At 45.2% G+C, this 26,647-nt stretch overlaps 1 protein-coding gene across 3 annotated transcripts in view; it reads left to right on the top strand.

Annotated features, from left to right (window-relative positions):
* Nucleotides 1–26,647, top strand: part of LOC139748126 (uncharacterized) — a 465,017-nt gene that overhangs the window by 177,839 nt on the left and 260,531 nt on the right. Inside the window, exon 1 of one of the 3 annotated variants that reach the window (XM_071660800.1) lies at nucleotides 7,382–7,449. The exons of the other annotated variants lie outside the window; for them this stretch is intronic. Coding sequence (XP_071516901.1) covers nucleotides 7,447–7,449 — 3 coding nt within the window. The 5' untranslated portion in view covers nucleotides 7,382–7,446. Of the gene's footprint in view, nucleotides 1–7,381; nucleotides 7,450–26,647 lie in introns of those variants that run through there. 3 annotated transcript variants of the gene reach the window in all.

Raw genomic sequence — 26,647 nt, 5'->3', positions numbered from 1 at the left:
TAACTTGCATTTATTCTGTCATTTGAGACGGCAGACGTGTGTGTGTGTGTGTGTGTATATATATATATATATATATATATATATATATATATATATATATATATATATATATATATATATATATATATTTGTTATGGATTTCGCCAACTGTCTGGTGTTTGATGTGAGCTAGACTGTGTGTGTGTGTGTGTGTGTGTGTAGTGTGTGTGTGTGTGTGTGTGTGTTGTGTGTGTGTGTGTGTGTTGTGTGTGTGTGTGTAGTGTGTGTGTGTGTGTGTGTTGTGTGTGTGTGTGTGTGTGCGTGTGTGTGTGTGTGTGTGTGTGGTGTAGGTCCATTAACCTTATCAAGAGGATCTGGGCCAGACTGGGTGAGGGAGGGTCAGGTGTATGATACATGCTGGTCACCTCAACTCTCCTGAAAACTAGGAAGGGTGTTGTTCTCTCATGCTTCCCCCCACTACCCCTACACACACACACACACACACACACACACACACACACACACACACACACACACACACTCAAGTATTGTGGGCACTTTTGAGGGCAAAATGAAGCATTTGACCAAAGAAGGCAAAGTTAAGTAACAGAGGAGTGAGTGGTGTATGTGGTGTAGGCCCAGGCATGAGAAGCCAAGAGTAAGGTTAAAAATACCATTTTCTTTTGAGGAATTTGAATTCAAAATGAAAAGTGACTGTTCCCACCACCTCCATCAAGGCAGTTGGGGCTCTGGGCAAAGCTTCTGTGTGAACGAAACCTTAATATCTTTATGTAGACCACGTCAACCATGTGTGGTGATGGTTTATGGAGGTGTGTGTGTGTGAGTGGTTGTTGGTGTGGTGATGGTTTATGGAGGTGTGTGTGTGTGAGTGGTTGTTGGTGTGGTGATGGTTTATGGAGGTGTGTGTGTGTGAGTGGTTGTTGGTGTGGTGATGGTTTATGGAGGTGTGTGTGAGTGGTTGTTGGTGTGGTGATGGTTTATGGAGGTGTGTGTGAGTGGTTGTTGGTGTGGTGATGGTTTGTGGAGGTGTGTGTGAGTGGTTGTTGGTGTGGTGATGGTTTATGGAGGTGTGTGTGAGTGGTTGTTGGTGTGGTGATGGTTTATGAAGGTGTGTGTGAGTGGTTGTTGGTGTGGTGATGGTTTGTGGAGGTGTGTGTGATGGTTTGTGGAGTTGTGTGTGAGTGGGTTGTTAGATACGTCATTCTGGTACCTTGCTTACACAGCCCGGGCGGGCGGGCGGGCGGGCCTACAAGGCGTGTGTGTATGTGGGTAGAGTGGAGCAGGGAGTATGGTGTGTTGCAGCCACACCTGGTGTACCCGGACTGTGACTGGGGTCTGGCGTAGTTAGTGATCCGCTTGGACTGTTGAAACTCACCTCCTCCTCCTGGCCATCTTTCTTTCCTCCTCCTCCTCTTTCTCCTCTTACTCGTCCTCTTTCTCCTCATCCTTGTCCTCATTCTCATCCTCCTCCTTTTCTCCTCGTCCTCTTTCTCCTTTTCCTCGTCCTCTGTCCCTTCCTCCTTGTTCTCCTCCTCCTCGTCCTCTTCCTCCTCCTCCTCATCCTTGTGGTCTTCCTCCTCCTCCTCCTCCTCGTGGTCTTCCTCGTCATGTGTGTGGTGTGCGCAGCAAGACAGACACTCAGGGATCACATTGGTCGTCGTCGGTATCTGTCCATCGTCCACTGTCAGGCGTCTCCCACGTTTTAACCTGCCGATCATCCTGGGCCTTAATGTGTAGTGTCCATGTCAGACACTCGGCCGACTTTATGTTCTTGTTCCCCAGCATTTGAAGACCTGCATAGCTTAATGCCACTCCAGACGAGTCCATCATCTCCCAGCTACAGATTGCAGTGCAGCCATGCTGTCGCAGAATCCTTGTAAAAGGAGCCCTGGGTTTATATATATATATATATATATATATATATATATATATATATATATATATATATATATATATATATATTTTTTTTTTTTTTATTTTGCTTTGTCGCTGTCTCCCGCGTTTGCGAGGTAGCGCAAGGAAACAGACGAAAGAAATGGCCCGACCCACCCCCATACACAATGTATATACATACACGTCCACACACGCAAATATACATACCCATGCATCTCAATGTACACATATATATACACACACAGACACATACATATATACCCGTGCACACAATTCACACTGTCTGCCTTTATTCATTTCCCATCGCCACCTCGCCACACATGGAAAACCATCCCCCTCCCCCCTCATGTGTGCGAGGTAGCGCTAGGAAAAGACAGCAAAGGCCTCATTCGTTCATACTCAGTCTCTAGCTGTCATGCAATAATGCCCGAAACCACAGCTCCCTTTCCACATCCAGGCCCCAGAGAACTTTCCATGGTTTACCCCACACGCTTCACATGCCCTGATTCAATCCACTGACAGCACGTCAACCCCGGTATACCACATCGATCCAATTCACTCTATTCCTTGCCCGCCTTTCACCCTCCTTCATGTTCAGCCCCCGATCACTCAAAATCTTTTTCACTCCATCTTTCCACCTCCAATTTGGTCTCCCTCTTCTCCTCGTTCCCTCCACCTCCGACACATATATCCTCTTGGTCAATCTTTCCTCACTCATTCTCTCCATGTGCCCAAACCATTTCAAAACACCCTCTTCTGCTCTCTCAACCACGCTCTTTTTATTTCCACACATCTCTCTTACCCTTACGTTACTTACTCGATCAAACCACCTCACACCACACATTGTCCTCAAACATCTCATTTCCAGCACATCCACCCTCCTGCGCACAACTCTATCTATAGCCCACGCCTCGCAACCATACAACATTGTTGGAACCACTATTCCTTCAAACATAGCCATTTTTGCTTTCCGAGATAATGTTCTCGACTTCCACACATTCTTCAAGGCTCCCAGGATTTTCGCCCCCCTCCCCCACCCTATGATTCACTTCCACTTCCATGGTTCCATCCGCTGCCCGATCCACTCCCAGATATCTAAAACACTTTACTTCCTCCAGTTTTTCTCCATTCAAACTTATCTCCCAATTGACTTGACCCTCAACCCTACTGTACCTAATAACCTTGCTCTTATTCACATTTACTCTTAACTTTCTTCTTTCACTCACTTTACCAAACTCAGTCACCAGCTTCTGCAGTTTCTCACATGAATCAGCCACCAGCGCTGTATCATCAGCGAACAACAACTGACTCACTTCCCAAGCTCTCTCATCCCCAACAGACATCATACTTGTCCCTCTTTCCAAAACTCTTGCATTCACCTCCCTAACAACCCCATCCATAAACAAATTAAACAACCATGGAGACATCACACACACCCCTGCTGCAAACCTACATTCACTGAGAATCAATCACTTTCCTCTCTTCCTACACGTACACATGCCTTACATCCTCGATAAAAACTTTTCACTGCTTCTAACAACTTGCCTCCCACACCATATATTCTTAATACCTTCCACAGAGCATCTCTATCAACTCTATCATATGCCTTCTCCAGATCCATAAATGCTTCATACAAATCCATTTGCTTTTCTAAGTATTTCTCACATACATTCTTGAAAGCAAACACCTGATCCACACATCCTCTACCACTTCTGAAACCACACTGCTCTTCCCCAATCTGATGCTCTGTGCATTCCTTCACCCTCTCAATCAATACCCTCCCATATAATTTACCAGGAATACTCAACAAACTTATACCTCTGTAATTTGAGCACTCACTCTTATCCCCTTTGCCTTTGCACAATGGCACTATGCACAAATTCCGCCAATCTTCGCCAGTTCTCGACCTATATATATATATATATATATATATATATATATATATATATATAGGTCGAGAACATTATCTCGGAAAGCAAAAATGGGTATGTTTGAAGGAATAGTGGTTCCGACAATGTTATATGGTTGCGAGGCGTGGGCTTTGGATAAAGTTGTGCGCAGGAGGGTGGATGTGCTGGAAATGAGATGTTTGAGGACAATATGTGGTGTGAGGTGGTTTGATCGAGTAAGTAATAATAGGGTAAGAGAGATGTGTCGTAATAAAAAGAGTGTAGTTGAGAGAGCAGAAGAGGGTGTTTTGAAATGGTTTGGTCACATGGAGAGAATGAGTGAGGAAAGATTGACCAAGAGGATATATGTGTCAGAGGTGGAGGGAATGAGGAGAAGTGGGAGGCCAAATTGGATTTGGAAAGATGAAGTGAAAAAGATTTTGAGAGATCGGGGCCTGAACATGCAGGAGGGTGAAAGGCGTGCAAGGAATAGAGTGAATTGGAACGATGTGGTATACCGGGGTCGACGTGCTGTCAGTGGATTGAAGCAGGGCATGTGAAGCGTCTGGGGTAAACCATGGAAAGTTCTCTGGGGCCTGGATGTGGAAAAGGTGCTGTGGTTTCGGTGCATTATTCCATGACAGCTAGAGACTGAGTGTGAACGAATGTGGCCTTTGTTGTCTTTTCCTAGCGCTACCTCGCACACATGAGGGGGGAGGGGGTTGCTATTTCATTGTGACGAGGTGGCGATGGGAATAAATAAAGGCAGACTATGAATTATGTACATGTGTATATATGTATATGTCTGTGCGTGTATATATATGTATACGTTGAGATGTATAGGTATGTATATTTGCGTGTGTGGACGTGTATGTATATACATGTGTATGTGGGTGGGTTGGGCCATTTCTTTCTTCTGTTTCTTTGCGCTACCTCGCCAACGCGGGAGACAGCGACAAAGCAAAATGAATATATATATATATATATATATATATATATATATATATATATATATATATATATATATATATATATATATATATTGTAGTTTAGATTTTGCATGAAGTAAGCCTCATGTAAAAAGATTTCACCTGGAACGTACGTGGCGGCTCAGAACTTGAAGAAAACGACACCTTGGAACGTGATGCAGAGGTTTTCTGTATGTTCTGGACACTTGTCTCCAACCATTGTTATTCCACACCTGGTGATTATGCTGCAGTGTAGGTGACATGAGGGTTCAATTGAACTCCCTCTTGCTGCTGCCACCTTTGGTCTTGCCACAAACAATGTAAATGATGTTCACAGTGGCAGGTGAGGCGTTGGATAGACCAAGGATAAACTTGCGTCTCCTTTTCTTCACCTTTTCCAGTAGCTCCACGTTGTGTGTTGGGGAGGGAGGGAGTGAGGGAGATCAGGTGGGGGAGGCATAGGTGTGTTTGAGAAATACGAAGGTTCAGGTGCAGGGACTCCTTGTGTGTTGAGACTCCGGGTTATGTAGAGACGACAGCTGGAGAGGTTAATGATGATGCTGACGTGCTCCTCATTGCTTGATGTATCAACTAGTGTGACCCCCAGAAAGGACCGAACATGCTGGAAATGGCTGGGTCCTGGTGAGACAGAATGGGGTGGAACAGGGTTAGAAGTGAACCACCTGGAGGGGTTGGTTGGTTGGGCTTCAGCCCTATCACAACTGGCAGGGTCATTAAGGCCGTCAACGTAAGCTGCATCCACCAACCGAGAGATCTTTAACATCACCTTCTCGTGTTAAAGATAATTCTATGACCACATACACTCTCACTATGCATGTGGCCCATGCTGGAGGGGAGTGGGGCCTAGTGAGACAGGAGGGTGTGGGAGAGTGTTGGAAGTGAGTGCATAACTGCAAGTCTTGGTTTGGCTCATGATAACGTAGTTGGCGATGGTCCAGCGCTGGAGGTTATACATCAGTCGACGTACTATGTATCAGACATCTTACCCAAGCGTGGGACCGTCTTGCAGAACTATATGTACGTCATCTTAGATTGTGATGAGGAACTCCTCATCCTTCTGTGGTGCTTCCTCTTGAGCGGCGGGTGGCGTTGGTCACTTGGGAATGGCAGAGTCAAGATTGTGTTGAGAGGATCGCTGAGGTGTGCATCCGGCTGCAGACGCTACGTTGCTGACGCCATGTAGAGCTACAGGTCGGAAACTCGTGTCATTACGCCTCCAACAACTCTCAAAACAATGAGTGAAGGCAAAACTGATGTTATGAATACGTGGGAATATAAGCAAATATCTCTGCAGATTTAACACAGAAATCCTTTATTTTCACAAGAACTTGTTACACAAAAAGTGAATGACTTACCAGTGTAAAAGGTTACTGGATGTTCTTAATTAGTGGCCATATGTCACACGTACCTTGAGTTGAACACGTCCTGTGTGACCCTGGGTATGGCAGCGTGATCTTTGACCTGACCATTGAGACCAGATGCACAACGTCATCGGTTTAAGGTCACTTTACTGTTTGTGTCGGATCATCTGCGTCATTACTGGAGGACGGAGGTGCGTCTCCAACGTATCAGTTTCCCAAGATGACGAGACATTTCATGTTGAACTCTTTGTTGTTCGGGTTGACTTTTAAGGTGTTAGGGAACGCCTCCGAGTCTCACAACGAACTCTCGAGACTAAACTTAAATGTAATTTGATTACGGACAGGTGGTCTACACTTATTGCCTTAGAGAGGTTTCGTCATATAGTTGTTTAAGGATAAAAGTGATGTCAAAAATATCTAATTGGCTTCTGTTTTCCACTCCGTTTAGTATATTGCCGGACTTCTGGACCGGTGATTTGCTCCGATACGAAGATAATGACGTGAGGTTGAAGCATCTCCCTCAGTGGGAAGGTGCACGTAACTCCCGAACTTTGAAACTGATGGGTTGCAGGTCGTGATATTCTCGAGTTAAGGTAATATTTTCAGTAACTCTGTGACCCCAGCGTGTATAGTTTACAGATCAGGGCTTACCACTTTCATGTGCCCCTTACAAAATGAGGCCGTCATACCCAAGTTTCGCCCCGTTGTGCTCCAGGACCATACCGTCGTGCTTGAAGATCGTGGCATCTTGTTGAAAGACCTTCTCGTCATTCTCAGGGTGTTGATTGATGCATGCTGTACGGTGTCCCATGGCCCTGACCTGCCATGACCATTAACCTTAGCCACTTACCTCACCAGTACCTTCCCGTTATGCAAGGAGGTTACTTGGTCATTTAGCCATCCAGCCCATATCACTGTTTTTGTTCGTTATCTCATCCTGTTGCATCGAGCACTGATACGTCTCATATCTCCTCCGTGATTCCATTTTTTGCTTTCTTCATTCCACCATGTTGTGACTTTTATTTCCTACCCATCTCTTGCCTTCAGCCATTACTCACAACACAATCCCGATCATCGCCACTATTCTCTGTCCATCAGCTAACCACTGCAAGTGGCTGTAGGTGGGTGTGTGTGTGTTAACTGGTGGTGTTTGGAGTGTGACGTGAGGGCTTGGCCCACTGATAAGTCCCGGTAAGATAACCAAGATAAGATTGTGTGGTCACTGTTAACATCGCCACACAGCGAGGGAGTGGGGACAGTTTGACAAGCTTGGTGGACTGAACAACCGGGAGGGTTGTAACGCCCAGTGAGACAATGGTACTGTTAACATAGCCACACCACACATGGGTCTGGGGATTACCTTAGGCACTGCTAACATAGCCACACCACACACAGGTCCTGGGGTGACCTGGTCACTGCTAACACAGCCGCACCACGCACAGGTCCTGGGGTCAGCTGGTCACTGCTAATATAGCCACACCACACCTTGGTTGGAGGGTTACCCGTGCACTGTTATCACCACCATACCACACACAGGTCCTGGTGTACCTGGTCACTGTTAACATAGCCACGTCAAACGTAGGTCCAGGTGTACCTGGTCACTGTTAACATAGCCACGCCACACACAGGTCCAGGTGTACCTGGTCACTGTTAACATAGCCACGTCAAACGTAGGTCCAGGTGTACCTAGTCACTGTTAACATAGCCACGTCACACACAGGTCCTGGGGTGACCTGGTCACTGTTAACATAGCCACGTCACACATAGCACCTGGTGTACCTGGTCACTGTTAACATAGCCACGTCACACATAGCACCTGGTGTACCTGGTCACTGTTAACATAGCCACGTCACACATAGCACCTGGTGTACCTGGTCACTGTTAACATAGCCACGTCACACATAGCACCTGGTGTACCTGGTCACTGTTAACATAGCCACGTCGCACATTGGTCCTGGGGTGACCTAGTCACTGTTACCATAGCCACGTCACACACAGGTCCTGGGGTGACCTGGTCACTGTTAACATAGTCACGCACACACAGGTCTGAATGAGGATGGGTCAAATTTTTAGGGAAGATAAAGTGAGCGAGATTTAAAGTAATTGTGAGATGAAAATTATTTTGATGATATGAGATTGAACGAAATGTTTGGTGTTTGACGACGGACGATCGTAAGAACTGTGTGTAAGTGACCCGTCGGTAAGCATATAGCGGACGACCGTAAGAAGTGAGTGTAAGTGACCCGTCGGTAAGTATATACCTGACGAAGAGTAAGGGTGAAGAGCCCACTTTAGGGTGGCCATCCAGTCTGACTCGACCATAGCAGCAGCAGCAGCACACTCGGGGAAGCACAACTGTGCAGGAAACTGTTCCATCAGTTGTTCACTTCCTCCACACAGAGGGATCAGGTGAGCCAGGTTGAGGGGAACCACAGACCGCACGAATATCTCAAAAGATGTACGAAAACTAAAGGCAATTTATTATTATTTTTTTTTTCTGCGAGTGTAGACGGCGCAGAAGGAGTGGAAAAAATTAAGACTTTAAGGAGAAAAGTTGTTGAAGGCGAACGAAAATTTACGGACGGTAAATTTTATATGATTTTGTGGATTATGAGTGAGGGAGACGAATGGTTTAGTTTGGTGGGAATAGTGTATGACTGACGAAGATTTTAGGTATACGAGACGAACGAAGAGAAGAGAGTCAGAGCTTACGAAGAATTCTGCATAAACGCTTGATGATAATGGGAAGACATGAGGTAGTTAACTAAATATGATGATAATGGGAAGACATGAGGTAGTTAACTAAATATGATGATAATGGGAAGACATGAGGTAGTTAACTAAATATGATGATAATGGGAAGACATGAGGTAGTTAACTAAATATGATGATAATGGGAAGACATGAGGTAGTTAACTAAATATGATGATAATGGGAAGACATGAGGTAGTTAACTAAATATGATGATAATGTGAAGACATGAGGTAGTTAACTAAATATGATGATAATGGGAAGACATGAGGTAGTTAACTAAATATGATGATAATGGGAAGACATGAGGTAGTTAACTAAATATGATGATAATGGGAAGACATGAGGTAGTTAACTAAATATGATGATAATGGGAAGACATGAGGTAGTTAACTAAATATGATGATAATGGGAAGACATGAGGTAGTTAACTAAATATGATGATGTGAAGACATGAGGTAGTTAACTAAATATGATGATAATGGGAAGACATGAGGTAGTTAACTAAATATGATGATAATGGGAAGACATGAGGTAGTTAACTAAATATGATGATAATGGGAAGACATGAGGTAGTTAACTAAATATGATGATAATGGGAAGACATGAGGTAGTTAACTAAATATGATGATAATGGGAAGACATGAGGTAGTTAACTAAATATGATGATAATGGGAAGACATGAGGTAGTTAACTAAATATGATGATAATGGGAAGACATGAGGTAGTTAACTAAATATGATGATAATGGGAAGACATGAGGTAGTTAACTAAATATGATGATAATGTGAAGACATGAGGTAGTTAACTAAATATGATGATAATGGGAGGACATGAGGTAGTTAACTAAATATGATGATAATGGGAAGACATGAGGTAGTTAACTAAATATGATGATAATGGGAAGACATGAGGTAGTTAACTAAATATGATGATAATGGGAAGACATGAGGTAGTTAACTAAATATGATGATAATGGGAAGACATGAGGTAGTTAACTAAATATGATGATAATGGGAAGATATGAGGTAGTTAACTAAATATGATGATAATGAGAAGACATGAGGTAGTTAACTAAATATGATGATAATGGGAAGACATGAGGTAGTTAACTAAATATGATGATAATGTGAAGACATGAGGTAGTTAACTAAATATGATGATAATGGGAGGACATGAGGTAGTTAACTAAATATGATGATAATGGGAAGACATGAGGTAGTTAACTAAATATGATGATAATGGGAAGACATGAGGTAGTTAACTAAATATGATGATAATGGGAAGACATGAGGTAGTTTAACTAAATATGATGATAATGGGAAGACATGAGGTAGTTAACTAAATATGATGATAATGTGAAGACATGAGGTAGTTAACTAAATATGATGATAATGGGAGGACATGAGGTAGTTAACTAAATATGATGATAATGGGAAACATGAGGTAGTTAACTAAATATGATGATAATGGGAAGACATGAGGTAGTTAACTAAATATGATGATAATGGGAAGACATGAGGTTAGTTAACTAAATATGATGATAATGGGAGACATGAGGTAGTTAACTAAATATGATGATAATGGGAAGACATGAGTAGTTAACTAAATATGATGATAATGGGAAGACATGAGGTAGTTAACTAAATATGATGATAATGGAAGACATGAGGTAGTTAACTAAATATGATGATAATGTGAAGACTGAGGTAGTTAACTAACTATGATGATAATGATCATGAGGTAGTTAACTAAATTGATGTAATGGGAAGACATGAGGTAGTTAACTAAATATGATGATAATGGGAAGACATGAGGTAGTTAACTAAATATGATGATAATGGAAGACATGAGGTAGTTAACTAAATATGATGAAATGGGAAGACATGAGGTAGTTAACTAAATATGATGATATGGAAGACATGAGGTAGTTAACTAAATATGATGATAATGGGAAGACATGAGGTAGTTTAACTAAAACTATGATGATAATGAAGACTGAGGTAGTTAACTAAATATGATGATAATGGGAAGACATGAGGTAGTTAACTAAATACCTGATGATAATGGAAGACATGAGGTAGTTAACTAAATATGATGATAATGGGAAGACATGAGGTAGTTAACTAAATATGATGATAATGGGAAGACATGAGGTAGTTAACTAAATATGATGATAATGGGAAGACATGAGGTAGTTAACTAAATATGATGATAATGGGAAGACATGAGGTAGTTAACTAAATATGATGTAATGGGAAGACATGAGGTAGTTAACTAAATATGATGATAATGGGAAGACATGAGGTAGTTAACTAAATATGATGATAATGGGAAGACATGAGGTAGTTAACTAAATATGATGATAATGGGAAGACATGAGGTAGTTAACTAAATATGATGATAATGGGAAGACATGAGGTAGTTAACTAAATATGATGATAATGGGAAGACATGAGGTAGTTAACTAAATATGATGATAATGGAAGACATGAGGTAGTTAACTAAATATGATGATAATGGGAAGACATGAGGTAGTTAACTAAATATGATGATAATGGGAAGACATGAGGTAGTTAACTAAATATGATGAATAATGGGAAGACATGAGGTAGTTAACTAAATATGATGATAATGGGAAGACATGAGGTAGTTAACTAAATATGATGATAATGGGAAGACATGAGGTAGTTAACTAAATATGATGATAATGGGAAGACATGAGGTAGTTAACTAAATATGATGATAATGGGAAGACATGAGGTAGTTAACTAAATATGATGATAATGGGAAGACATGAGGTAGTTAACTAAATATGATGATAATGGGAAGACATGAGGTAGTTAACTAAATATGATGATAATGGGAAGACTCACATGAGGTAGTTAACTAAATATGATGATAATGGGAAGACATGAGGTAGTTAACTAAATATGATGATAATGGGAAGTCATGAGGTAGTTAACTAAATATGATGATAATGGGAAGACATGAGGTAGTTAACTAAATATGATGATAATGGGAAGACATGAGGTAGTTAACTAAATATGATGATAATGGGAAGACATGAGGTAGTTAACTAAATATGATGATAATGGGAAGACATGAGGTAGTTAACTAAATATGATGATAATGGGAAGACATGAGGTAGTTAACTAAATATGATAATGGGAAGACATGAGGTAGTTAACTAAATATGATGATAATGGGAAGACATGAGGTAGTTAACTAAATATGATGATAATGGGAAGACATGAGGTAGTTAACTAAATATGATGATAATGGGAAGACATGAGGTAGTTAACTAAATATGATGATAATGGGAAGACATGAGGTAGTTAACTAAATATGATGATAATGGGAAGACATGAGGTAGTTAAGTGAAGACTTGATGATAATGGGATAAAGATGCAGTACGGGAGGTATTTAGAGCAGTTCCTTATACTAACAGTGATGTGAGACATTGCCAAGGCCTGCCAGGGGTAGGGTTGGGTAGAGGGTGTATGAGGTCATGGGGTCAGGCTGCTTCTGTCATGCGCATACCATCTGACAACATCAGGACCAACCGCTCAAACCATCAAGACCAACTGTTCAGACCATCAAGACCAACTGTTCAGACCAACAGGACCAACTGTTCAGACCAACAGGACCAACTGTTCAGACCATCAGGACCAACTGTTCAGACCATCAGGACCAACTGTTCAGACCATCAGGACCAACTGTTCAGACCAACAGGACCAACTTTTCAGACCATCACGAACAACTGCACAGACCATCATGGACACCCCAGGGCCACCACCCTCTTCACTGGCGTCACAAGTGGACGAATAGATATGGGGACAGATGGATCACCTGGTGGAGTGGTCCTTGGGGACAAGTAGCTCAGGTGGACGAGTGGTTTGAGGCGCAAGTGGGTCAGGTAGACGAGCAGTCCTGGGGCACAAGTGGGTCAGGTGGACGAGCAGGCCTGGGACACAAGTGGGTCAGGTGGACGAGCAGTCTTGGGGCACAAGTGGGTCAGGTGGACGAGCAGGCCTGGGACACAAGTGGGTCAGGTGGACGAGCAGGCCTGGGACACAAGTGGGTCAGGTAGACGAGCAGTCCTGGGGCACAAGTGAGTCAGGTGGACGAGCAGTCTTGGGGCACAAGTGGGTCAGGTGGACGAGCAGTCTTGGGGCACAAGTGGGTCAGGTGGGACAAGTGGGTCAGGTGGACGAGCAGGCCTGGGAGCACAAGCGGGTCAGGTGGACGAGCAGTCCTGGGGCACAAGCGGGGTCAGGGTGGACGAGCATTCTGGGACACAAGTGGGTCAGGTGGACGAGCAGTCTTGGGGCACGAAGTGGGTAGGGTGGGACGAGCAGGCCTTGGGCAGTGGGTCATGGGACCTGGGCCGGGTCAGGTGGACGAGCAGTCCTGGAGCACAAGTGGGTCAGATTGGGCATATGTGGGACAGGTGGACGAGTGGTCGTGGGAGACACAGACCATATGGGGCGTGGGTGAGATGGTCTTCTGGCTGTGGAGGAGGAGGAGGAGAAGATGAGGACAGTGTTAGAGGAAAGTGATTGCCAGTATGTGAGGGATATGGTCCATCGCCTCCAGCTGATTAGAAATCCGGTAGGGGACGTCCCTCACACATTGAGGGCTTGAAGGAAGAGGATGAAGAGGTTATAAGAGGGCGAAAACTCACCCCAATACCCAAGGGATGGTTGGTGGGGATGATCATGAGGGCCGGACACGACAGACAGAGACGCGGTTGTGGTAGATAAAGTAATGTGGTAAGGTGTGGGGGGGAGGGTTGCCAAGTGGTTGGTGTGGGTAGACGCCCCAGTTGGGAGGAGGGCAAGTGTAGGTCAGATGTGTGTCGGGGGATGAGAGATAACTGCTTGTCCATGTATGATGTAGGGTGTGGCAGTGCTGGTGAGTCACGAGGGAGAGAGAGAGAGAGAGAGAGAGAGAGGAGAGAGAGAGAGAGAGAGAGAGAGAGAGAGTACCTACGTCGAGGTTTTCCTTTTTTTCTTTAGTTAGAGCGAGTGCGAGGGGCTTGTCGCATATCTTGCTTGATTACCAATACTCCTTATCTTAATTGCTATACGTATGGTATGATTATCCATCCTGTGTGTGTGTGTGTGGTGGTGTGTGTGTGTGTGTAGTTCGGACTAGGTCATTCGGGTGGGGAGGGTGGTACCCTGGTCCAGGGAAAGTAGAGGAGCAGCAGCAGCAGCTGGGCAACAGCTTAAGCCAGCTCTCATTAAATAGATCTAGTAAGGGCAGAAGACGAGGTCAGGCCACCTCCGCTCCAGTGTGTCCTGTAGGTGTAGCTGGTTGTGTATGATGGCAGGGGAGTCATGGGTGGTGCACTATGACGGGGGAGGAGGCAGTTTTCAGCGATGATTTACTCCCCAGCGCATCTGCTCTGGTGTGGTTGAGACATTACTCGACCGCCGTGTGAGGTTCGTTCAACGACTTTAATTGGTGTGTGATAACAAGGTGGGGAAGGAGGGACAGTACGGGGCAGACTCATTTGGTTCCCCCCACACATCACGCTTGTGTTGGTGGTGGTGCCCTGTGTACGTTGTACCAGGCGAGGAGGGAGGGACAGTACGGGGCAGACTCATTTGGTTCCCCCCACACATCACGCTTGTGTTGGTGGTGGTGCCCTGTGTACGTTGTACCAGGCGAGATGATGCTAGCAGCATGACAGGTAAAGGCAGACGGGGTTGGTGGACACACGAATCACAACATGAGGGTGTGTGTGTGTGTGGAGGCTAGCAGGCTGGCAGGGAGGGTTGGTTGGTTAGCTGGATCCTGTAGGACCCTGTGCTTAAGGAGGCTTAGCCCGTCAGGACCTGCTGCTCAGGGAGGCTTGGCCCGTCAGGACCTGCTGCTCAGGGAGGCTTGGCCCGTCAGGACCTGCTACTCAAGGGGGCTTGGCCCGTCAGGACCTGCTACTCAAGGGAGCTTGGCCCGTCAGGACCTGCTGCTGAAGGTCTACCTCCTCCTCGTCCTCCTCCTCGTCCTCCTCCTCCTCCTCCTCCTCGTCCTCCTCCTCGTCTTCCTCCTCCTCCTCGTCCTCCTCCTCGTCCTCCTCCTCCTCCTTCCTCCTGCCCGTGATATACATATAATATTGTCTCAGAAAACATGTGGACCACTTGACACATACATTCACCTTTCTCCTTGACCTGATATGGCCCGTGGAACGCTCACCGCGCGCGCGCGCGCGTGTGTGTGTGTGTATGTGTGTGTGTGTGTGTGTTGTAGGACTTAATGGGTATGAACGGATGAGGGTCATTGAGTCAGAAACCGCACCATACGTCAGAACACACGACTCTGCTGGGTCCACTCCACCAGCGTCTCCTCTCTTTGCAGGAGGTCTGCCCTCATAGTGCCTCTCCATGAGAACTACTGTATTTATAACCGTTGAAGGTGCGCCTCTGTCCTCCTCATTTTCTCCTTGATAGACGAGCAGATAAGATTGTTGAACTGGCGGCTGTTTCAAATAGCTTATCGAACATGGCAAGACGCAAGAGAACAATGTGTTCAAGTTTACGGTCAACCTTTTTGTATAGAGAAGTTATGTTGCCAAACCCCCTCACTTGTCTGATCATAATATAGTGTTCAGTATACGTAGATGTACAACCGGATGCCACAGAAAGTGCATTTAGATTCCACAAGGTGTACATTGAATATTGCAAGGATTACATGTAGGTGCCACAAGGTGTACAGATTCATGCCACGGGTTGTACTGTACACCTGGATACCACAGAGTGTACACCTGGATGCCACAAGGTGGACATGTGAATGTCAGGAGTCGTGTGTGAACATGATTCTGAATGGGGGCTAGAGGTTCACAGCTGCAGGGGAGGTGGTGTAAACATGATACAGGAGATTGTGATACCACAACATGGACTTCAGGACGATCATAGATACGTATTCAAATCATTTTGGAAAGGCTTCTTTTGATGGAGTCAAAGTGATGATGATTGTACATGTAGAATCCCCATAGCTATGAGACATTGAACGATAGGGACGCAGGAATGGAACTGGGCCATATATGTCTGCCAGAGTCAATAGGGATTTTTATGTTTAGTTCACATAGAGTGAGGACAGTATAGTGCTGTTGGTGCCAGCGCCACCTGTGGCCTCCTGGCTAACTACGCCGAGCCGAGGTCTCGACCATCTGTCTCTTGTAAAGTTAACTTATCGACGGAAATTGAGGAATACGACACAGTGAATACTGGAGTCATGTTTATATTTGGTTTGTTTGTGGTTGTTGAGGTGCGGCCGGCCGTAATGAATGTTGGAGGAGGTTCTGTGCCGTGTTACCTTACCGGCTACGTCTCTTCAGAACCGGTTTTGATGAGACGCACTTTTGAAAGCATTCCCCTCGGTTGGTGAGGGTGTCCTAGTTTAGGGCGCCCCCAAGGGCCTCTCCGGCCGGGCTCTAGGGGCTGTGCCTTTTGGGGTTGTCTGGTTTGGATGGATTTTGAAGTTTTGAGACAAGAAAACACTCACTCGAACCCTTAGTACTAAAACTGTGTGAGCTGGTCTTGCCCAAATTCTTCCGTCGTAAACTCTGGACACCTTGGTTCTGACACGCTGATTGAGTGTAAAAGAACTTTTAGTAAAAAAAAAAAAACTTTTAGTTATCTGAAACTTTTAGCTGTCTGAAACTTTTAGTTATCTGAAACTTTTAGTTGTCTGAAACTTTTAGTTATCTGAAACTTTTAGTTGTCTGAAACTTTTAGTTATCTGAAACTTTTAGTTATCTGAAACTTTTATTTGTCTGAAACTTTTAGTTATCTGAAACTTTTAGTTGTCTGAAACTTTTAGTTGTCTGAAACTTTTAGTTATCTGAAACTTTTAGTTATCTGAAACTTTTAGTTATCTGAAACTTTTAGTTATCTGAAACTTTTAGTTATCTGAAACTTTTAGTTATCTGAAACTTTTAGTTGTCTGAAACTTTTAGTTGTCTGAAACTTTTAGTTATCTGAAACTTTTAGTTATCTGAAACTTTTAGTTGTCTGAAACTTTTAGTTATCTGAAACTTTTAGTTACTTGAAACTTTTAGTTGTCTGAAACTTTTAGTTATCTGAAACTTTTAGTTATCTGAAACTTTTAGTTACCTGAAACTTTTAGTTATCTGAAACTTTTAGTTATCTGAAACTTCTAGTTGCCTGAAACTTTTAGTTATCTGAAACTTTTAGTTATCTGAAACTTTTAGTTCTGAAACTTTTAGTTGTCTGAAACTTTTAGTTATGTGAAACTTTTAGTAATCTGAAACTTTTAGTTGTCTGAAACTTTTAGTTGTCTGAAACTTTTAGTTATCTGAAACTTTTAGTTACCTGAAACTTTTAGTTACCTGAAACTTTTAGTTGTCTGAAACTTTTAGTTATCTGAAACTTTTAGTTACCTGAAACTTTTAGTTGTCAAACTTTTAGTTATCTGAAACTTCTAGTTACCTGAAACTTTTAGTTGTCTGAAACTTTTAGTTATCTGAAACTTTTAGTTACCTGAAACTTTTAGTTATCTGAAACTTATTTCGTGACGTGTGTTGAAGGACTTTTATGATTCTCTAAACTGAGGATTCTTACTACTTTTTCATATCCTACGTTGACCTTTACTTTCTCTCTAAGTCACTAGAATGCAGTGAGACCTGATGGTGTGGTGACCATGTGCAGCCATTACACACACACACACACACACACACACACACACACACACACACGCCTTTAGAGGATGTTCAGGACGGATGTACAGCTGTACAAGTGTACTATTCCTGAAGAGGTAAAGGAATTTTCGGTTGGGTGGATGCAGCTCGACGCTTACGACCTTAATGACTCGGGCAGTTGATTTCCCTGGAGTCCAAAGTCCCAACCAGTTATGCCAACCAATGTAATATCATGACTTTAATGTGGCTTTTGATAATAGACGGAGGAAAAACCACGTTCTTATTCATCGTATTTCTCAGCTGTGTCGTATTCAAATATATTTTTGCGGTCGGCTAGAGTCGAACTCATTTTCACGCCATTCCCATTTGGCTAAAGTCACCACAGGACGGTGAGGAACTGAAGCCGGGACTCCCGCGTGGCAGGTCACTGTGTTATCCACCCGACTTACGAGTCCACAGCAGCTCACTGGCCTACCACGCCCTGGTGGAGAGGCGCCCTGTGGTGAGGCGTTTACATGTTACCTTGCCCCGCATCAAGTGTGTTGGTCCAGATCTCGTGATAGCAGAGCGTAGTGGCAGAGGGATGATCCTACCTACTAAATGGTTCTCTGGCTCCCCCTTCCTCTGTAATGTAACGCCTTCTGTTAACGGGGGTAATGTAATGCCTTCTGTTAACGGGGTAATGTAACGTCTTCTGTGAACGGGGGTAATGTAATGCCTTCTGTTAACGGGGTAATGTAACGTCTTCTGTGAACGGGGGTAATGTAACGCCTTCTGTTAACGGGGAGGGGGTAATGTAACGCCTTCTCTTAACGAGAGTAACGTAACGCCTTCTGATAACGGGGGTAATGTAATGCCTTCTGTTAACGGGGGGTAATGTAACGCCTTCTCTTAACGAGAGTAATGTAACGCTTTCTGGTAATGGGGGTAATGTAACGCCTTCTGTTAACGGGGGGGTAATGTCACGCCTTCTCTGAACGAGAGTAATGTAACGCCTTCTGGTAACGGGGGTAATGTAACGCCTTCTGTTAACGGGGGGTAATATAACGTCTTCTGTTAACAAGGGTAATGTAACGCCTTCTGTTAATGGGGGGGGGGTGTTATGTAACGCCTTCTGTTAATGGGGGATAATGTAACGCCTTCTGTTAACGGGGGAGTAATGTAACGTCTTCTGTTTCTCATGTCTTTTCCTGGTAACGCGTTTCAGTGTTGAGGCGAGGTCGTCACATAGTTTATTATGTGTTATTACTGTTGTGGGGAGAGTGTGTTTACACTCGCGTTGCATCGTCTCTCAACCTTGTATATACATACTGTGTATTTATTATGTGTACACACACACACACACACACACACACACACACACACACACACACACACACACACGCCTTAGCCAGGTACCATTTATCGAGCAACCCCGAGGGACTGATGAACACTTGGGCTGGGTGTGGGCTAGCTGCCGCGCTCAGGATTCGATACTGAGTCATGGTCTGTAATGCCAGCTAACCTTCACACCAGGGAAGCCCGTGTGTGTGTGGGGGGGGTGTAGTGTGTTTGTTATGTATTTGTTATTGCCGTTTGTACTTGTATCTTTGTGTTTTTATCGTATTTCATTGTGGAGTTTTTATTACCATATGAATTTAGATCATCTTCGCATAGATGCTTCGTATGTGTGCCTCTCTTGTGTGGGTCGTGTGGTGGTGGGGGGGGGGTGATGGGGGGGGTGTTAGTGCTGGTGGAGGTGGTGGAAGCGGTAGTGGTGGAGGTGGTGGTGGTGGTGGTTGGTGGTGGGGTGGTGGTGGTGGAAGCGGTAGTGGTGGTGGAGGTGGTGGAAGCGGTAGTGGTGGTGGAGGTGGTGGTGGTGGTGGAGGTGGTGGAAGCGGTAGTGGTGGAGGTGGTGGTGGTGGAAGCGGTAGTGGTGGAGGTGGTGGTGGTGGTGGTGGTGGAAGCGGTAGTAGTGTTGGTGGTGGAAGCGGTAATAGTGTTGGTGGTGGAAGCGGTAGTGTTGGTGGTGGAAGCGGTAGTGTTGGTGGTGGAAGCGGTAGTGGTGGAGGTGGTAGTGGTAGTGGAGGTGGTGGTGGTGGAAGCGGTAGTGGTGGTGGTGGTGGTGGAAGCGGTAGTGGTGGTGGTGGTGGAAGCGGTAGTGGTGGAGGTGATGGTGGTGGTGGTGGAAGCGGTAGTAGTGTTGGTGGTGGAAGCGGTAATAGTGTTGGTGGTGGAAGCGGTAGTGTTGGTGGTGGAAGCGGTAGTGGTAGTGTTGGTGGTGGAAGCGGTAGTGGTGGAGGTGGTAGTGGTAGTGGAGGTGGTGGTGGTGGAAGCGGTAGTGGTGGTGGTGGTGGAAGCGGTAGTGGTGGAGGTGGTGGTGGTGGTGGTGGTGGAAGCGGTAGTAGTGTTGGTGGTGGAAGCGGTAATAGTGTTGGTGGTGGAAGCGGTAGTGTTGGTGGTGGAAGCGGTAGTGTTGGTGGTGGAAGCGGTAGTGGTGGAGGTGGTAGTGGTAGTGGAGGTGGTGGTGGTGGAAGCGGTAGTGGTGGTGGTGGTGGAAGCGGTAGTGGTGGTGGTGGAAGCGGTAGTGGTGGTGGTGGTGGAAGCGGTAGTGGTGGTGGTGGAGGTAGTTGTGGTGGTGGTGGTGGAGGTAGTGGTGGAGGTGGTGGTGGTGGTGGTGGTGGAAGCGGTAGTGGTGGTGGTGGTGGAGGAGGTGGTGGTGGTGGTAGCAGCGTTGCGGTTTGCAGTGTGTGTGTGTGTGTGTGTGTGGCCTCCACCTGTTGTGGTGACGCCTGGAGGAGGGAACGTGCTGGATATTGGTGCCACGTCATTAGCGTGGCCCCGGGGCTGGCTGTGCCGGGACTGGTGGTGACGTACCGCCACGGTGAGGTGTGAGCGGCGAAGCCACGTAAGGAGGTAGGGGCACGCATAGGACGCCCTGGAGGATGAGGGAGGGAGGGACGAAGTGGTCCGCTCGGACAGGATGGGCCGAGGGAGGGAAGACTGAGAGATTCAAGAGCTAAGAAATAGATCATGGAAGCAGGGAGGGAGGGAGGGAGGGAGGAAGGGAGGGAGGGAGGAAGGAAGGGAGGGAGGGAGGGAGGGAGGGAGGGAGGGAAAGTAAAAGGGAGGATTATAAGAATAACACTTGCCTTGATGGGAGTAATGTATAGTACAGAAAGTGAGATGTTATGAGGGGGAGTGAGGCATGAGGAACCATCTGCATTACTCATGTTCCTTACTGTAATGTGTGGGACAGATGGAGGCCAGACGGAAGACTTCCGTCATCAGGCAGCCTGAGCAACAGTGTCTGCCTGAGCAGTGCGGGAGGCCTGCGTTATCAACCGCCTCCACTTTTATCTCATGCCCACACCACCTCCTCCCACGCCCCCACTGCTGTACACGTCTGTTCTGCCACACGACCCTGGGTCTCCAGTGACGGGGGACTGATCGTGATGTCTTTCAGATTGCATTCTGTATCAAGGATCATCTGGTAAACTAGTGAGGCACTTTGAACCAAACTCGGCAGGGATGATCCTTGGGTGGTAACTTTCCAACATTTTGTCCTGTAACTTCCGTCCATCATCCAAGATGGCTCTTATGACTAAAGGTATTCCCACCATTAACTTGATACATTTCCATACACTTAACATGATACATTCCCATACATTTAACTTGATACATTTCTCCTCTGACACTACTGGACCAGCTTGAACCCAACTTGACCAGGAGGTTCCGTGGCTGGTCATGTAGTCATACCTGTGTCTTGTGACCTGGACCACCATATGCCATATTGTTACGCAAGATGGAAATGTCCTCAGCATGACCATATTTCATGCCCTTAAACGCAGAGGATCATTCAGTGCGAATTTTCGGTCGCTTATTTTGAAGACAGATACGACGTTTGCCTTGTTGCACGTCTAGCCTTTCCTCCAGAGCCCTAGTGAACGGTATTTTGAGTGGCCTAGCGAGTGCCTTAGCGTATTCCTTCATTTAAAGTTTTACACTTATCTAACGATTTGCTGGTTGCTTGATCTCGCGAATGCGTAATATATCGTCAGATGTTCACATTCATATATTTCTTGAAACGTCAAAGCCAGTTTGAAACGATCCAACAAGGATGAGTTTTAAGGTGGTCCATATTCTGTGTTGCATTTGGCATCTCCAGCCACCATCCATGACGGACCATGTTAGTAATAGGAGAAGTTTCTTCAGATTGTCAGAATATTTTGGTTCTAAGACACATTTGCCTCAGATTTGAATCGTAGCTGCATGATTATGATTTTTTTTTTCTAACATAGTATTGCTTTTACTGGGAAATATACAGTATTGACTGATTATCTCTTGTGCTCAAATTGGTCATATTTTGACAAACGTTGAACCTCATATAAGGCTAAAGCTAGGTGTGTGTGTGTGTGTTTGTGTGTGTGTGTGTGTGTGTGTGTGTGTGTGTGTGTGTGTGTGTGTGATACAGGCTTGTGAAGACCATTGAGTTAATCACTGGCAGATTTCAGGATGTTGAAAGGGACATTTCTTTCATTAACAAGTCTGAGGTTTCCTTCCTCCCACAGAGATTCAAGCGAGTAAATCTAGCCAGGGTAGTAGGTAAAATTCGCCGTTCTGGCTACTTTACCTTCCCTGCATCTGTTGGCCGCGGGAAACTACATTTTTGTCAATAAAAAGGAAGTGTTTTCTTCAAAGTTGTAAAGCCCGGCCGCCAGCAAGTATTTCACTGGACTTGACCATGTACTTACAGTGCACATTTCACCACCCAGAGTGTCACATGTTCTTGAAAGTATGGAACTGGGGTGTTCAGAAATATATATATATATATATATATATATATATATATATATATATATATATATATATATATATATATATATATATATATATATGGTTTTTAAGTTCACATAATTGGATGCATTCATTGTGTGGGTCTTGTGTGCTGTGGACCCATGCAAACTCTTGCTATATTTAGCTTAAACGAAACTAATAAACAACAGATTGCAAGTGATAGTAATGATGATGATGATGCGTCAGAAACAAACGAACAATGGCTTCATTTATACACGTCCTTTTTCTAGCCCTCCATGTATATTGCAGTGAAACCAGAGCTCACTATCCACAGTCAAGCACCAGAGACTTTTCCATGGCTTGCCTGGACCGCTTTAGTTGCTCTGGTTCACCGCACTGACAATACGTCGCCCCATTTAAACCACCTGGATCCATCTTAATTCTCTCCCATGCAAACCCCTGAATGTTCAAGCCTTGACATCCCAGAAACATCCCTCAGTCCATCCCCCTGTCTCCATGGTCCTTCCCTCCCTCCTTCCTTCCACAACCGACACGTAGATGCTATTTGTTAGTCTTTGCCCGACCTCTCCAGATATGTGAACCGTATCAGCACCCGCTCTTCCACTGTCTCGGTCATACTAGGCTTACCACAACGCCTTTCGCTTACGCCGTCATTCCTCACACGATCAAGCCGCCTCACATCACATACTGCTCTCAAGAACTTCATTTCCAGCACGTCCGCCCTCCACCTTTTGCACTCGGAGAGCTAGGGCTCAAAAGCCATACTGCAGCGTCGGGAAAAATACACTCTCAAACAAACCCATCTTTGCCCTAATAGACTCCTATCCTCTGACATCATGTATCTTTTATCTCCCTCCCTCGCCTTCACACTCACTTCAGCTCTCATGGTTCCATCCCTTGCCACATCCACTTCCAAGTACCCGAAGCACTCCACTTCCTTCAGGTGATATTTATATTCAGACTTGAAAAGTTTAATCTCAAGAGGAAAGGGATTTACCAACTTGCCTCCAGACCATCGGGTCTCATCTCTCCTGCATCTCATTACTTAACATTTGTTTACATTTATCCAGACTCTCATGTCATGCGCTCCCCAATTCTGTTACCAACTTCTCCAGTTCTCTCTGGAGTCTGCCAACTACAACCATCTCATCTGCAAACAGCAACTGATTCGCTTCTCCAATCCCATGAAACCTTTCCTCATCACCCCGTCCATAAATATACTAAATAACAGCAACGACATTACACATCCTTGACGCAGACAACCCTTCAAAGGGGAACCACTCAAACTCCTTTTTTCCTGCTCGCACACATGCCTTACTCTCCTGGTATAATCTTCTTCCCGCATTTAGTAACTTAACATATACCTTATGTATTCGTAGCACCCTCCACAAGGCTTCAGTGTTAATCCTATCATACGCGTTAAACAAATCCCTATATATCATACAATGTTCGCTCTTTCACTAGGGGCTACTGTCGAATTCTTCAAAGCAAACATATTATCCATATTGCTCATCGTATATTGAAGCCACACTGCTCCAACCCAGTGTAATGTTCCGTGCATTCCTCTATCTCAAACGCCATTCACCATATACCTAGCTATGTATACTCAGCAAACCTTTATAAGTTGAGCATCTACATTTGTACCCCTTGCCTTTGTATGTGGCCTCTGTACAAACAATCTGCCGCTTCTCAGGCATCTCACCTTAGGCTTGGTAAAGTTTGAGCAACCTGATTAACTAATAAGCAACGTTGTCACCCGTTTCTTGGAGAAACCCAGTTGCAGTCCCATCCACTCCTGCGGCTTTTCCACGCTTCATCTTACGTAAGATTGTCACTACTTCTTTTCTTTTTTTCCGGACCTTTAGGCAGGACTCCCATTCTGAATGCCATCTCGCCCCAGACGCACCATATCTGCCGCTGTCATCTAACACATTCAACAGTCCTTTGAGATTACTCACTCAGACTCTTTTTCACCTTAACATTGGCATGTTATCAATACCTTACCAGCATCCCCCAGTTGATACCCTCGCCCATCTCTCATTTGCCCTCGTTAAGCTTCTCTCTACCTCCTGCCGCTTTTTCTTGTTATTCTCCCAGTCATTCGCACTCCTTCCCAGCCCTCCACCTCTCTTTTTTCCTTTCACAGTAAATAAAGCTTCCTCATCCCACCATCTACTACTCTTTCTCGAACGTTCACACCCCACCTTGTGCATGCCACATGTCACCCACCAGAGCAAGCGTTACATACCTAGATACATTCGACACTTTTCCCATTCCCTTTTAGTCAGTCACTCTCCCCTCATGCCACTCTTAACTCAGTCTGCTTTCACTTTAATTCACATTAGTCTTGACCTTATTTCCTTGCAACACACTGTAACCTAGTCCCTTAGTACCATCCCCGTCCTTTCACTCTCACCCTCACACTAACCCCAGGGTTTACCTCTGAACATTCCCACACATTCTATTCCCTTCCGCTACAACTTGGGTTTCCCTCAGAGCCAGAACATCCCAGTTCCTCTTCCCATCGAAACACATACTTCCTTTCTTCTCATCTTGGTTACATCCAAGTTCCTTTCATCAAACATAACCCAGCCTGTACTTTCATCTCATCCATGTAATATCCACTCGCATTCAGTTATTTCAACATGAGCTTTCGAGGAATAAAAATTCTCTTTTGGCTTTTTCTTCTGTCCCTGACTTTGGAAAGCGGTAATATAAGGAGGGGAGGGTTTCAGCTGCCGCCACTGTTAGTTGCTTTTCACGATACGTGAGATGTTCCGCAACCCATAGGGATGGTAATCATGATAATAGTAGTAAAGCCGTTGGTTGGGTTATTGTGAAGTAGTCCCGAGACATGTGTTAATGCAATATAATGATCCCTGAAGCCATGTGTGTTTTGTGATATGTCTAGCGTTGATAACAGAAGTGCGCGGGAGGGGACGGGCGAGCGTGGTGGCTGGAGTTGTCCACACAGGTGAAAGTGGCGTGGCGGAGAACGTGAGGTCTGGTGGGTGGGGCGGGTCGAGTCGGGGCGGCCTTGCCTGAGGCCTCTACCAGCTGGTCATCCTCATCTGGCGCTCAGCCAGCCAGTCTTCCCACTCCTGCTGCCTGACACTGGGAACCCGATCCACACCTGGTCATCAGTACTCAGGTTCACCCTTTGAAAAAGATATTACGACCCTTGCATATGATCGCCTTGCATTTGACTGAGTACTAAAAGGTCATACACGTCGTGTTCAAGGGTCGTTCTGTTGCGCTCAAGGGCATAACTCACAGCTGACGTGCTTCAAGGGGGAGTATTTACGGTCAGTTTTCTGTCCCACCCGTGAGGTCCCAGATGGTTAGGAGGCCCAGAGGAACCCTGCTGTTGAGTACCTGTGCGGGAGATGTTCGACCTTTCATGTGAGGGACGGGTCACCCCTTCAGGATCCCAGTTGATGGCGGCAAAGAAAGTCGTTTCGTGTTTACCCCCTTACCTTAAGGGGATCCTGTCACTAGGTGGGTTCACTCTTCTTTTAAACAAAAGTATTTGTGCATGTATATCTTTTTCGGCGTCATCCATTTTGACGAGGTAGCACCGGGAACAGACGAAGAAAGGGCGTACTCGCTCACATCAGTTCTCAAGCTGTCATGTGTAATGCGCCGAAACCACAGCTCCCCCGAGGCTCAACAGACTTTACCATAGTTTACCCCTGACAACTTTACGTACCCTGGTTAACTCCTTTGACAGCACGTCGACCTCCTATACCACATCATTACAGTTCACTCTCTCTCGTGCCCGCCTTTCACCCTGCTGCATGTTCACTCAAAATCTTTATTACTCTATCCTTCCATCTCCATTTGGACTACCCCTTCTCCTTGTTTCCTCCAGTTCTGACACTTATATCCTCATTGTCAACCTTTCCTGACCCATTTTTTCCATATGTCTAAACCATTTCAGCACACCCTTTTCAGCCCTCTAAACCATACTCTTTTTTATTACCACATTCTCTCTCTCTCTCTCTCTCTCTCTCTCTCTCTCTCTCTCTCTCTCTCTCTCTCTCTCTCTCTCTCTCTCTCTCTCTCTCTCTCTCGTACTCTTATATTACTTTCTGGATCAAACTAAATCCCGCTACTTGTCGTCAGACAGTTCATTTTCAACTCATCCACCCTTGTCTGCCCGTCCTCATCTATAGCTCATGCCTCACATGATGGGACTACTATTCCTTCAAAGGTATGCTATCTTACCCTCCCAGGTAACGTTCTCTCTTTCCACTCATTCTTCAGTGCTCCCAGAACCTTATCCTCCTAGCCCACCCT

This window comes from Panulirus ornatus, chromosome 72 (genome assembly GCF_036320965.1).
Source record: "Panulirus ornatus isolate Po-2019 chromosome 72, ASM3632096v1, whole genome shotgun sequence".
Classification (NCBI taxonomy): Eukaryota; Metazoa; Arthropoda; class Malacostraca; order Decapoda; family Palinuridae; genus Panulirus; species Panulirus ornatus.
This window is presented reverse-complemented; position numbering and strand designations above follow the sequence as displayed.